Source organism: Drosophila subobscura, chromosome A (genome assembly GCF_008121235.1).
Source record: "Drosophila subobscura isolate 14011-0131.10 chromosome A, UCBerk_Dsub_1.0, whole genome shotgun sequence".
NCBI lineage: Eukaryota > Metazoa > Arthropoda > Insecta > Diptera > Drosophilidae > Drosophila > Drosophila subobscura.
In genome coordinates this window covers 10,623,295-10,636,935 of record NC_048530.1, presented here as the reverse complement: position 1 = coordinate 10,636,935, position 13,641 = coordinate 10,623,295, and the positions used below count along the sequence as shown (strand labels likewise).

At 49.1% G+C, this 13,641-nt stretch overlaps 5 protein-coding genes across 7 annotated transcripts; 1 reads left to right on the top strand and 4 right to left on the bottom strand.

The window, feature by feature from the left end:
- Positions 1-84: 84 nt before the first annotated feature.
- On the top strand, positions 85-939 carry LOC117903396 (selenoprotein BthD). 2 transcript variants are annotated; one of them, XM_034815384.1, is made up of 2 exons: positions 85-196; positions 267-939. In XM_034815384.1, the coding sequence occupies exons 1-2, from the start codon at positions 170-172 to the stop codon at positions 753-755; spliced, it is 516 nt and encodes a 171-aa protein (XP_034671275.1). In that variant the 5' UTR covers positions 85-169; the 3' UTR covers positions 756-939. The 2 variants fall into 2 exon arrangements, with proteins under 2 accessions (XP_034671275.1, XP_034671273.1); XM_034815382.1 differs by having other exon boundaries at positions 119-196; positions 264-939.
- Positions 940-1,152: 213 nt separating this feature from the next.
- Positions 1,153-3,818, bottom strand: LOC117903393 (uncharacterized transmembrane protein DDB_G0289901). The gene is made up of 2 exons (XM_034815379.1): positions 3,090-3,818; positions 1,153-2,999 (listed from the first exon to the last, which is right to left on the bottom strand). Exons 1-2 carry the CDS (start codon positions 3,392-3,394, stop codon positions 1,961-1,963), a joined length of 1,344 nt encoding a protein of 447 aa, XP_034671270.1. The 5' UTR covers positions 3,395-3,818; the 3' UTR covers positions 1,153-1,960.
- A 1,048-nt stretch (positions 3,819-4,866) lies between these two features.
- LOC117903663 (fatty acid hydroxylase domain-containing protein 2) lies at positions 4,867-5,851 on the bottom strand. Its single transcript, XM_034815984.1, has 2 exons — positions 5,075-5,851; positions 4,867-5,013 (listed from the first exon to the last, which is right to left on the bottom strand). The coding sequence occupies exons 1-2, from the start codon at positions 5,788-5,790 to the stop codon at positions 4,887-4,889; spliced, it is 843 nt and encodes a 280-aa protein (XP_034671875.1). The 5' UTR covers positions 5,791-5,851; the 3' UTR covers positions 4,867-4,886.
- A 603-nt stretch (positions 5,852-6,454) lies between these two features.
- On the bottom strand, positions 6,455-11,429 carry LOC117903660. Of its 2 annotated transcripts, XM_034815981.1 has the most exons (4): positions 10,865-11,429; positions 10,218-10,378; positions 9,417-9,609; positions 6,455-9,363 (listed from the first exon to the last, which is right to left on the bottom strand). In XM_034815981.1, the coding sequence occupies exons 1-4, from the start codon at positions 11,294-11,296 to the stop codon at positions 7,648-7,650; spliced, it is 2,502 nt and encodes an 833-aa protein (XP_034671872.1). In that variant the 5' UTR covers positions 11,297-11,429; the 3' UTR covers positions 6,455-7,647. The 2 variants fall into 2 exon arrangements, with proteins under 2 accessions (XP_034671872.1, XP_034671873.1); XM_034815982.1 differs by lacking the exons at positions 10,218-10,378; positions 10,865-11,429 and adding an exon at positions 9,670-9,805 and having other exon boundaries at positions 6,459-9,363.
- Positions 11,430-12,292: 863 nt separating this feature from the next.
- LOC117903662 (ribonuclease H2 subunit B) lies at positions 12,293-13,517 on the bottom strand. The gene is made up of 2 exons (XM_034815983.1): positions 13,072-13,517; positions 12,293-13,011 (listed from the first exon to the last, which is right to left on the bottom strand). Exons 1-2 carry the CDS (start codon positions 13,415-13,417, stop codon positions 12,347-12,349), a joined length of 1,011 nt encoding a protein of 336 aa, XP_034671874.1. The 5' UTR covers positions 13,418-13,517; the 3' UTR covers positions 12,293-12,346.
- Between the last annotated feature and the right edge of the window lie 124 nt (positions 13,518-13,641).

Below are 13,641 nucleotides of genomic sequence, written 5' to 3'. Positions count from 1 at the left end.
ACGGTTTGATATTCTGTGTATCAGGCTCATTTTTGCTTTTCATGTATGAGCCGAAAACTAACCCAGAAATATACCAATTATACCTTTTAGTAACCACACTGCAAAGGTTTCACAGCACTGGCAATAAATGGCGCATTTTTCATAAAAAAATCACACGCAGAAAACTGAAATGCCTCCGAAGCGCAAAAAAGCAAATGTAAGTTTATTTATTGTGTATTTTAAGCTCCCCAAACACCCAAATTTTGCTCATTTCCATTTTCCAGCAGAAGGCCACAGCTGCGCCTGATCCTGAGGCGACAGCCCTTGATCCCTCGCAGCCTGTCCTCTACATCGAACACTGCCGCTCCTGACGCGTCTTCCGCCGTCGGGCCGAAGAGCTGCACGCGGCACTGCAAGAGCGCGGTCTCCAGCAGCTGCAGCTGCAGCTGAATGTGGAAGGAACGTCTCGTCGCGGTGCGTTTGAGCTGCACTTGGCCAAGCAGCCCACAACGGAGGCGAGTGAGCAGAAGTCGCTTTGGTCTGGCCTCAAGCGTACTCCGCGTGCTCAAAAGTTTCCCCCTGTCGACGCTGTGTTCAGGCTGATTGTGGAGATTCTTGGCCCGGTGGCAGAGGAGCCAAAGCCGAAGCAGACAGAGGAGGCACCTGCACCGAAGCAGACTCAAAAGCGCAAGCGCTCTGCCAAGCCAGAGCTGCCGGCAAATGTCTCCAATGGAGAGCAGAATGCATCCCCCAGCCAGGCTAAGCGAAGGAAGTGAATCCCTATGACTACTGGCAATAGAGCACCATGAACGATGAACGGCAAATCCCAACCGGAACCGATCATTGTGAAGCCCCCCCGAGCAATCGGGTTGCCTTTGCCAGCATTACCATTACCAGATCCAACCTAAACACACGCTCAATTGTTATTAAAAAATATATTAAAACATCTTAGAAACCTAATTCTCTGTTTGCCATTTTTGTATTGTAAATCATGTCCGATCCGCTCCGTTTCGATCTTTATGCCTCATTTTTAATATTTTATTCGAATTGTTTTTGCTTGATTATCAAAATTTGCACAATTTGGATTTCCTTTCGTCGCTTTTGCTGCATTTTATTTTTATTTTCACTTTCGTTTTAATTGGTTTTGTTTTCTTTTCTTGTTTTTCCTTTTTCCATTTTTTTTTTGCTCTTAAGTTTTAAGATCCTAGACAAAAATTTTGGTTTGCGAAATCGAGTTGCTGTCCACCATCACACCGCACACTTTCCTAAAGTACATTACAAATCGTTTCATATGTCAGTTATCGTTTTGTCCTCGTTTTCAGCAATGATCAAATAAGGCAAAAGGCTCCAAAATGCCAGAGAAACCGACCGAGTTTGTGAGTGAAGACTCGAGACTCTCTCGCGATGCGCTCGAGGGGGGGTAATGTATAGTGGAACAGGCAGACAGACAGACAGACAGACAGACATTAGTGTATATTGCATGTGTAGGAATACAAACAATCAATTGGCTATGGGAACGTAAAGTTAAAACAGACGACAACACATTGGAACTGAATTTGCTACGGCCGCTGTCTCTGTCTCTGTCCCTAGTCCTAGTGCTAGTCCTGGTCCGTGGTCCATTTGCATTTGATTCTTTCGGTCTCTTGGGTTTGGGGCTTGGGTTCTGGGCTTCTGCTGCTGCTCTTCGTTTTCAAATAATGAACTAATAAGCTATGGACTTAAGCTAGATTTAAATTAGGTGCAAGAAGAAACAAAAAGAAGTAGATTAGGCGACAGACATCGATGTAGAAAAACAATGCACAAAAAAAAACACAGCTACATCAACGTTTTAAAAATACACAAAAATAGTTGGGGGTTGCAGAGCGAAGAGGAGGAGGAGGAGGAGGAGGAGGATTGGGTGCAAGGCATGTTATATAGGGATAGGTAGATGGGCAGATGGGTTGAGGGGGGAGCTCTTATTGATCATCATTCGGTTCATTCGTTACAGATATTTTCGATAGTTGCGCAAATGCGCATTCCCATCCTCGACGACGCCGCCGACACCCACTGCCGCAGCGGCACTCTCGAAGGAGGGCGGCTCGATGACCATGCCCGGGCTGTGCGGATCACATGAACTGTGGGAGAGGCCAGAGGCTGAGCCACCCAGGGAGGAGCCACCGACTCCTTTGGTCCGTCGCCGGCCGCGAGTGCCCACTCCGCGGGAGCGTCGGCCACCGGCACCGCCTCCGCCGCCACTGCCGCCGCTGCCACCGCCGTTGTTGCCGACACCGCTGCTGGAAGTGGGCGTGCCTCCGCCACCGCCGCCGCCGCCGCCAGCGCAGCCACCGCCATTGCTGCCAGGGAGACTGTCGCCCAGCTCTATGGCCTCCAGGGAGGCATCCAGAGCGGCATCTGTGGTGGTGATGCGGGTGCGCATCACGCCACTGCGTCGTCGGGCACTGGAGCCGCCGCTGGAGCCAACGCCACCGCCGCCGCCGCCACCACCGTCGCCGCCAGCCGCATTCGATGTGCCCCGCTTGCCGGCACGACGCTTGCGCCGCTTCTTATTGCCGTAGCGTGGATCGTAGTCGTACTCATCGTCTGCCGGCGACTTTGGCTCTTCCAGCGAGTCGACATCATTCATGTCCATGTCATCGTAGAACCATTCCTTGGGCAGATCATCCTTGGAGTGCGACGACGACTGCTGCTGCTGTTGGTGGTGCTGGTGGTGATGCTGCTGCTGCTGTTGGCTATCCTTGCTGTCGGAGGTGTCGCCACCGGCCGCACCCAAAGAGCTGGACTCCTCCAGGCTGAAGGCTCCGTTAAAGTCGTGCGTCGTGTCGCTGTGCAGGGCCGCTAGGACCGAGGGTGTCGTTGTGCCCGCCCCTGTCAGCATGTTGAGACTGAGGGAGGAGGAACTGCTGCCGCCGCCGCCGACGCCGCCGCCCAGGCCGCTCAGGCCAATGCCGAGATTAACGCCGCTGGCCACCAGCGCTTCGTGCTCCTTGCGCAGCGCCTGAAAGGGTCGCTCGGGAAACCGACTAAAACGAGGAGGAGGGAGGGAGAAGAATGAGCAACCTTGTGATGGCAGGCAGCTGGATGAGTTGGGGCAGCGGTCAAGCAGGACTCACCTGTACATTTTGGTCAGGTATTGGCGGCGACTCTTTCGCCACCTGGCCGCCGGATACGTGTAGATCTGTCCCTGCCGAAAGCCGGGCATCCGCTGCCGCTTGTCCATGAACAGCTGTGAGTGGTTCTGGGCAACGCCCGTTTGCGGATCCAGGAACGGCAGCCGCAGGCGCCGCTCGATGCACAGGCGTGTGTTGAAGTTGGCACTGTACTCGATCGTCTCCCGGTAGCTGACATCCTTCAGGAAGTTCTCGATTTTCGCCAGATTGGGCATCGACACGATCTGTATGTTGACCGCCGAGGACATGGTGCTGGGATACCTCTTGACCTGGAAGAGGATCCGGATCTTGTCGGTGTGATTAATCGGTGCTTAATCTTCTGCCAAGTTCCAACTTGCGTCTTGGACCCTTGGACTAATCCATCATCCCAGTTCCCAGTGGTTGCTGCTGCTTCTGCTGACGACAACTTGGATTTTTTGTATTTTGTTTCTTATCTCGTTTCGCCTTTTTTTCTCTTCTCTTCTCTTGTGTTTTTGTGTGTTTTCACAACGCTTTCACTGTGTGTTTCCGCAGAGCGTTATCTGTGTGTTTTTTGGTGGCATTTTACGTGTTTATGTGGTGGGGCAGAGAGGACGAGTTCCACATGATTTTCTTATTGTTTTTATTAGAAAAGGAAGGTTAACGTTAATTTGCTGCGTTTACTTCTTTGCCTTTTTACTAGGGTTGTCAAAAATAAATCAAAATATCAATATATCGATATTTTTCCGAAATAAAAATATATCTATATCGTGATATTTTTCTGCTATTTTTTTCGATATTTGTTGACAAAAGTTGCCGACAAAAAAATCAGGGCATGATATTCATGTGCAACCGATAAGAAATGTTTTCGAGCACAAACTATTTTGTAGCGGCTGTACGTCACTCAGTACTCAGATCGAAAAAAAACTTGCCGATTAATCATGGAAAAGCCTAAGCCTTCTATGGTATTCGATGGTAGTTCATTAGCGCCTCGAAAAAGATACAGCCAGAAAACCCGCCGAAGTGGAAATAAAAATGAGCACCGTCCTTTTCAGCGAGTTTGAGGCCATCAAAAAGGCGAAAGAGGTCACAATTCTTGAAAAAGAATGAGAATGTATAGAATTTATTTGCCTTTTTAGTTTTTTTAATTTCTTTGATCGCCAGAAGCTTGTTGTTTACAAAAATGTGTTTTCCGTTTCGGACCAAGTACTGCTCAACCAATCCAAAAAGGCTTCTTCTAAGACTTCTGAAAATTATGCAACGGCCAATTCCAAGACGTTTTGAAGCATTAATACATATTGAACACATAATGTTCCTCATTCAGTACTGAGGCTGCGGAAAAATGGGCGCGTTTGCAACGCCAACTTTATCACTAATCCTTGATCCATTTCTTGTGATGGTCCTGGAGATCATGGATCAGATTTTGATCCATTGAACTCGTGCCAGATCTATTGCTTCTAGCTTATATCGATAGTTGATATATCGACAAGAGCACCGCAGAAGAAGAAGAATGTAAACAAACACAAACTATTTAAAGAAATCATGAATTCCGCTCAGTACTTTGGTTTTATGGAATAAATGTTCCAGTTGAATATAAATGCAATGGATCATGGATCGGTGATCAAGTTGTCCTGCTGAACGCGCCCAAAGCTACACATTCCTTTCCCCATGTTGCAGAAGTTTTTGAGTGGGCAGAATGTTCCCGTTTGCCAACACTGAAAATGTTAGTTTAATTACAAGGTAAGAATTACAGTTAAAAAATAATTGATTTTAACAATTTGTTTATGTTTTCCTCTTGATAGTTTTTCCTTTTCCCCTGGCCCGCATGGGCACCTTCTTTTCCGGCGTGGCACGATATGTACCGTGCAATTTGTCCAGCAATCCGATCACACCATAATTATAGTTGAATCTGCGAAGTATTTGGGAATTATACGAGACGAAAGCTTGTGTGTATGCGGGATGGCACTTACTTGGCATGGTGATAGTCGTGGAAGCGAACCGACGCCCCCGACCAGGGAAAACTGTATCCAGCATGATCGCTCATCGAGTTGACAATGGCCAAGGCAAAGATCAGCCAAGCCAAGGCGACATGGGTGCCCAGCAGGGCTATGGAGAGTGCCACCGGTAGGAGATTGGCCACCACATGCTCCACGGGATGGGCATACAGCGTGATGGCCGCTATGGGTGCTGTCCACTCGTGATGCTTCTTATGCACGTGCTTGTACAGTGCCTTGTGGTGCAGCAGTCGATGGGCGTAGTAGAACATGATCTCCTCCAGCACCACAAACGCCACCAGATCGCGCACCGCTCGCTTGAACGACGGCAGCTCCCGTATACCCTGGCTGTTCTTGTGCCTGTAGACCAGCTCGTACACCGCCCAGGAGGCCAACACATTGACAATCGTCAGATTGAGCAGCACCACCTTGATCGAACGCCAAAGCCTTGCCAGATCCACGGGCTCATTCTGGCCCGGCTGGATCTTGTATTTGCGTATAAAGCGCGGCCAATTTGTGATATCCATAATGGTGAAGAGAGCTGCATACAGCCAGTAGACGGAGAAAATGGTCACAGTGCTGCCCAGCACCCACAGCCGCCAGGGATCATCGCCGATCACGTCGAGCAGCGACAGCCAGCGGTGCTGCATGAATTGCCCAGCCTGTGTCCAGCTCTCTAGTAGCGAGTCCATTCTGCTGATGGTCAAGTCTCCAACTGAATGTCCGTTCAAGTAGTCGTGCAAATAGCCACAGCTTGTCGAGACTCGCGCCAATAGTGCGCTACATGGGTGGGCACCTCAGCTATGCCCTGCCTTTTGGCACTCACACCCATGGAGTGCCATAAGCTGATGAAGTTTGCTTATGCTAGCTTGTTCGATCGCTTTGGGGAAGGCCATTGCGCGTATCCGATCTGCCTGACCTGATCCGAAAGTACTTTAGCACTCGGAAATCTCTATAATACGAGTGTGGGGGCCTAGTGCAGGCTGATTAGCATTGCGTACAAATTTAGAAATCAGCAAAAGCTTATCGCCTGCTTGTGGCCTGCTCTTTTGTTGTCCATTCTAGTAGTTCTAAGGCAGATTATTGCCAAGTATTACCACTATTTCTTCCACAAGATTAGGCTTCTCTCTCTCTGTTGGGCGTTGGGAATCCAAACCGATTCAAAGTTCAGTCCGACTATTCTGATTTATTCCTTGGCAATGTCTTATCAGCTGCACACTGCTACGGGTATGTAGATGCCCGATAGCAGCCACCTGGTGGCCACCCGTCAGGTGGGTGTGGATGGATATTCATAAGCCTTGGTGCCTGCTGCTTCCACCCAAAAGATTTCGTGTAATTTTGTAAGTTATTGGGAAATTCCTTCGTTTAATGTATTTATTCTCATCTTTGTAAATGTTTTTCTTTTTCGTTTGCTTTACAACAATTCGCTTCTTGTTATTTTGTTTCTGGAGCTTTATGCATTGAACGCTTTTTAGTTCGCTTTGCTAGTTAATTAATGAATTATGCTTGCATGTAAATATAAGTACGGGCCGCATTGGGTATGAAACTGATTTGATGACGAATAAGCTGAGCTAAGAAAACGAAAACTGAAGTGCCAAATCGATGGACAATGGGACTGTAAAATTCCTTACCCTTAATTCTACTTCTCTATGTATATTTATGTATGTATATTTCTGTTGCTGTATTATGCAAACATCTGTCTAATGCTTAAGCAGAGTTTTATTTAAATATTGCCTTGTTCATTGGATTGTTCTATGTCTGTAGATTCGTTTCGCTGCTGCTTTAATTTATTTTTGATTTTTGTATATTTGATTCTGCCATCTTTTGTGTGTGTGTTGTGCCCAGCGCTGTGTCTGTCTTGGCTTTAGTTTATATTAATTTGAAAAGGCACTGCTGCATTCAAGCGAGCCCTTTGCGCCCTACATACTGTTCGCTTAGCTTAGTCTTTGTTTGTTTATTTATTATGTATTCTCCCTCGAACAGGTCTGCACAGGTTTACATAAATACATACATAATCGTACATACATATTTGAAAGCATTTGAAGTATTTCTTCAAGCAGTCCTCTCATCGTTTCGCGTCGGGCTGTTGTCGTATCTTAAAATATAATTACAAAACTTTTAACTTAATGAATCCGAGAGCAGAGCGCACATACATATGTATACATTATGTACACATGTATGTATGTATGTACTATGTATGTACCAGACACACTTCTAAATCTTTTGTGCAATTGTTCGTAGTTCCAGGGCACACGAGTATAAAAACCAACATTTTGAAGTAACATTGAATAAACGAAACATTACGACTTGTTCTTTGTTTTAATATCTAAAAAGTTATTTGGTTTTTGTCGGTCTTAATTGTGAACTGAAGACACCTGAATCCGAAGACATTGTCCATGCGGCGTTAATGCTTTCTTTTCTTCAAATAAAAACTTTGCTCACAGAAGGCAGTTTGTTTGATCGATCGATGTTTAAGGATCCTTGGGTTCCCAGCCATTCTGTACTGGTTGCCTGCAAACTGCCTGCACCTTCTATCATTATTGTTATTATTATTCAAGCTGGCCATGCCGATGGTTACGATGCGGCGGCTGACGATTTCCCTGGCCTCGTTGCTCGTGGGCCTCCGCTTCTGTTTCTGTCTCCGTTTCGGTGTCCAATCCCTCGTCATCGTCAATGGCATCCTCATCGTGCTCATTGAGCAGCAGCGGGCTATCGTCGCCCAGCCGATTGGGTGGCAAGGCGCTGCCCGGCGTAGTGGGTGCCGAGCGTGTGATCCAGCCCTTGCGCGCCACGCGCCCTCGATTCACGAAGAAGCTGGCGCCACTAACCACGCTGCTGACGGGGCTCTTGAGCAGGCAGCGCTGCGCCGTGCCCATTCCGCCGCCCATGGCTGCCATCGGTATGTACAGGGCCTTGTTCGGAGGCGGCGGCATCTTGTTCGAGCCAAAGAACTTTTTACTCTTGCCGGCAGCGGAGACTGCGCTGGAGCCAGAGGCAGAGACAGAGACCGACATCGCTGTGGGCTGTGGGGCCTGCGAGGATGAGGGCGTGGACAGCGTGTGCTGGAGTCGTGGCTTCGCACCCATTCCCATTCCCATGCCCATGCCCATGCCCGTCCCGCTCAACAGGAGATGTTCGTAGCTGACGCCCGCCTGCAAGTGACGAATTTGGTCGAGAATCTCGCGCACCTCCCCGGTGGGACTGGTGGCCTGTGGCGGTGAGCCTGGTGTCCCGACATTGGCCAGACTGCTCACACCCGACGCTGTGCTGGCAGTGCCCACTGGCCCCACACCTGAGTTGGGGCCACCGCCGCGGTCACCCTTTCCGACCGCTGAATGCTGGCAGCAGTTCTCCAGGCTGTGCAGGGGATTTGGCTGAATGCAGCCATTGCTGAAGAGTACCGGTGTACCGCCGCAGCCGCCGCTGCAGCTGCCGCCGCCGACTGCCAGGCTGCAGAGGGATGCGGCCTGTGTGGCGGCCACACTGTCCAGGCTGGGGCCTCCTGCTGCTCCACCCAGGCCAGCCACGCAGCTGTTGTTCACGAAGATATCACTGAGGCTGCTGCTGCTGTTGGCCATGTAGCGAAAATGCTGATCGCTCTGGGACTGTAGGTAGCCCACACCAGCACCAGCACCAGCACCTGCACCAGCACTGACTCCGTCCTCGTGGGAGCCATGCAGCCGCGTGCTATACATGGCCGCGCCACCACAGCCCGGCGCACTGCCCAGAGCCACCGTGGCATAGTGCTGTGTGTGCGCTTGGGCCTGGGCCTGTGCTAGAGCATGAGCCCGTGACTGGGACTGGCTCTGGGACTGCGATTGAATAGCCGCAGTCTGTCGTGGCAGGTACATATCCGGGTCGACCAACTGTGAGGCAGAGCGTGGCAGTCCATACTGGTGGGCCGCAGCTGCGGTAAGCGGTGCTGGGCCCAGCGGCTGCTGTGGCGCACCCGTATGATCCGAATTGCGGGTGCCATGGGCCACATGGGCATGCGCCAGGTAGTGGTGCAGCCCCAGATCCGGACTGGCTGCCCGGGAATACGGCGGCGGAACCATGGTGTTTGCCTCGTTCGCATTGCAAATGAAGCTCGAGCTGAGTGAGTCCACAGTGCTGGCGGCGCTCAAGGAGCCCGCCGGGCGCACAATGTAGTTCCGGAAGTACTGGACCATAAGGTAGCTGGAGCTGCCATTGCCGTTGCCCTTGCCGTTGCCATTGTCGCTGTTGCAGGTGAAGACAAGCGGATAGAGATCCGGCTTGGACGTGACCTGCAAGAAGTGTTAGTAAAAAGTGATTTATGCTCGAACGCAGCTTGACTCACCTCTGTGTATGGTGGGGGCGGGTGATGGAACGAGTTGCAGCGACTGTACTGCGGAGGGGCATAGCAGGAGCCGGCCGAGTCGCCCTCGGACTGGGTGTGGTGCTCGTTAAAGCCCCAGCCACACAGAGTGCGGCGCTTCTTCCACAACGAGTAGGCACAGAGAATGGCCAGAATGATGGCAACCACGACGCACCTGCAACGATAAATGCATAAGGATTGAATGCTCCGCTTGGTACGGCTCTGCTCTGCTCACTGCTCGGTCTGCAGCTGGCGGGACTGAATGAAGAAGCCCATGGCCGTGACCGTCTCCGTGTCATGCAACGGCTATAATCGAATTTCAACTAAAATTTTGAAGGGCCTTTGGCTGTCTTTTTGGCGACTCGAGATTGTATTATGTGAGCAAGAGGCCAGCTCGCTGCGGCCCAGCGGGGGCCCGAATTAGGTTGCATCAGAATACAGCAAACAGCTCGGTGCTCTCCCTGTTTCTCATTAGTTGGCATTGCCATTTCCGTACCACCTTCTCTCTGGGGAGGGGGAGTGGGCGGGGGTTGGGGAGCGTGTGCCCGCTGTCTTGCATAAGCCTCTCGACTTGACTTGACGCAATCCGTCATTGGGTGACTGGGTGGCAGCCTTTGCTGCCAATAACAATAATATCTCGCATGCCGCACAATGCCAATCGGCCAGAGCAGAACCCACTGCAACCAGCTAGAGACGCGCCACACGGCGTGGCCATGTGCACTGGCCCCATGGGAGCAGGACAAGTAGCAGCAGGAGCAAAGAGCAAGGTGGAATAGGACTTACCAGAAGAACCAGTGACTGATGAAGAACAGATTAAGAACATGCTCCGAGGGCGGGGCCAGTGGTCGGGATCCGCCCTGGTAGGGAGGACAGCAGCCCTGGGTGCAGCAGTCGCGCGGCAATGAACAGATGTGTCCGCCCTCGCACAAAAAGCGAGCCGTCACCTGTGAATTATAGAAATTAGTTTTCTGTCAGGCAAGGTAACTGTAAAATACAAAGAAGATAACACCAGCAGCAAAAACAAAAGCAAAAGCAAATACACGTGTATGTATACACACATTTCCATGTGTGTGTGTGTGTGGATGTACATTGCAAATGAAAACAACATTGCCATTATAACCGTTATGTTTGGGTTTTGTGTTGACACTGGGGATATGTATGTACATACATATGTTTAGGTGTGTATGTATGTATGTACTCGCATGTAGTAGTACACACAAATTAAGTGTTTTCAGATTTATATTGAACTGCAAGTGTTGCTGTGCCCCGTCTTTGTCCTTCTTCTTTGTATGTAGATACATTATGTACACATGTACATATGTATGAACACTTACAGCATAAATAAATGAATAATCAAAATAATTGAAGCACATGTACTGCATGGAAAACAAATGAAATCTCGTGCAACACTGCGTCAGTCAACAACTTACATGCAAGGGGAGAAGGCCCACCGTCAGGAGGACCAGCTGCAGCACCAGCAACGGGCATGGGCATGCAAATGAGGAGGAGGAGGAGGAGGAAAGCAGCGAAGCGTAAAGCCACATGGTACACCCAGCTCTGTCGCTGTCGCTCCTTCTGCTGCTGCCCGTACTGGCGCCAAATGTCCTCTCGATGCGATGGGATGGAGAAGGGAGGGTGATGGAGGTGGGTGGTAGGTGCCAGCAGCCTCCGTTCTGTTCTCCGTTTAGCCTCGTGTGTGATTTGTTCCTTTGTTTTGCTTTAGTGTGTGCTTTCTCTCTGCTGCTGCTGATATTTGTGTCACATTCTGTTCTTGTTTTTGTTTCTGTTTTCGCTGCTCCTGCTGACGCCTCGCTCAATGCACACGCACACAACCGTACACTCACTGTTTTGCACAGACACATGTACACGCGCGCTGCTACATGGCAGGGCCTTTTGTTTTGTCCTTGACAGACGACAATGCAATTTACCGTTGCATGCTTTTCTGCTTTGCGCTTACTTTTACTTCACTTCGTTTTAGTTCCTTTTTTTCTGGTTTTTTGATAATCTGTGAAGGATACATATTTATCCACTTAAAAAATAGGTACATATGTACATATTTATACATAAATATATACCTATGCCATATACTCTACAAAAATACAATTAATATGTATGGTCATAGATATGTACATATGTACATATGTACCTTAACGACGCCAAGAAAATTGTCTCTTCGTGTGACGCCACTTTTATTATTCTTGTACATACACATGTACATACATACATATGCATGTGTACATGTTTAGACGTATGAACATTTTCATTGTTTCAATCTGGTCACTTTATGGGGAATTAAATCATTGGTAAACTACGATATTTGTTGGCACATTACAAAACAAAATAAAATAGCTACGAGAACTTCTTTGTAATTGTTGTTACCCCGAAAAATCTCCCGCGCCTCACCCTTGCGGCATACACAACAACAGCAGCAGGAGCTGGGGACAGAGACTTTGAGCGAGATTTAGAGCATTAGGAGCATTCGTGGAATTTACAGTTTTCCGGACCGAACGAACATCCAACGTAACGTGGGAGCGAGAAACTGAGCAAACGGCCAGAAACACTGTAATATTCCAACAGCAGCAGCGCCTGGAAGCAGGCAATACGATTGTCGCCCAGCCTGGCAACCCCCTGGCAACAGCTGTTTGTTCGGCCAGACCACATTTTCGAAGGACCGTGAGACTAAATCATACATAAAATGTAAATAACTGCATTACATACATATTTACATACAATTAATTGTACTCAATACTCAATAATTATGTACATAAGTACATAGAGTATATACTGCATTTTTTGCAGGGTGTGAGTAGAGTCGACATGGGTTTTCCTTGGTAGTAGCGCCATCTCTTTTCGACTCATGGGAGTGCAGTTTATGAAGCATATTCAGTATATTTAAATATAAAATACAAAGTCTACTTGGCTTTGAAGAAGGATGCAATGCTCTTGGTACCTTTAGCTCCTTTGGCCAGAGCCTTTTCCTTGGCCGTCATACTACGCTCCTTGAGCGGCTCTACAGAGGGCGGTGAAATGATGGAGTCCTTGACATCTTCGCCGTCCAGCAGGCCGCTGATCATCAGCCTTGACGAGGCATCGCTGTCATGGTTATTCAGTTTGATTTTTTTTCTGCTGCTGTCCTCCTGTCCTACATTTGACTTTCGCTTCTGAGCGGCAGTTTTCTCCTCGACAATAGCCTGGATCTCGCTGGGTATATGCAGATAGCCGACCAGCTGGTCGTGTAGGTCGGCATCCAGGTATCGGCCAACAATGTCACACGCCATCCGAGTGTAGTTCATCTCGTTGATAACAGTGTCCTCCGCCAGCTTGTCGCTGCGAACAAAGTTCTGCGACTGCGCACTGTGGCCGCAATGGATCTGCTTTTTCTTCAGCGTCTCGGCCACTTGTCGTGTCTTCAGGGCCAGCCAGGCGAGCGTCCGCTCCTGGTTGTACTTGTAGAATGTCAAGTCTCCAGACACCTTAACATCAGCCACACGCCCAAGACCGTCGGGGCTAACAAACTGCGTTAGCAAGCGACTCGTGTTGGCTTCATGCACAGCAATATTCTCCAGCGACATTGCTCCTGTCGGGGTGTAGATGGGAAGTATGTGAAGGCGATCAAGCAGATTTACGGCCTACTTACTCTGCGTACAGTGTTTCCTCAAGTGGTGTAGCGCCAGCAGCGTGGCATCCAAGGGCATGGTCATATAGACTCTACCGTTGGAGCAAATCTCGCTGTGGATTAGCCAGCTGCGCCGCGGCTCCGCATATTCGAGCAGCTCCATAATTTGACCATCTGGGTGCGTTACAAACAGTGCATCTTTTCCCTGGCCAGGATGGTAGAAGCGATCCAGGCGCAGCCGCTGATCATCATCCGGTAGCAACTTTTCGGATATGTAGAGCACCTTCTTCAATGCAGTTACGGTGGACTGCGTTCCTGAGTCTGGATCTGGCTTTGGCTTCGATGATCGCGTTGACTTTTTACTCATTTTTGGCTCTTAGAACTGCAGTCGATTCTAGTGATTTATAAGGATTTTCAAGCAATACGTAAATAAAGTAAACTATAAACAATCTCTCTCCCGCGTTTGTTAGAGATTCGATGAATGGCAGTGTGCCAGCGGAACTATCGATAGAATCTAAATCAAAACATATCGTAAATGCACTGATGATAAAACAATGTTCCTTATCTATTTTTGAAGATACGAGAAGCTTG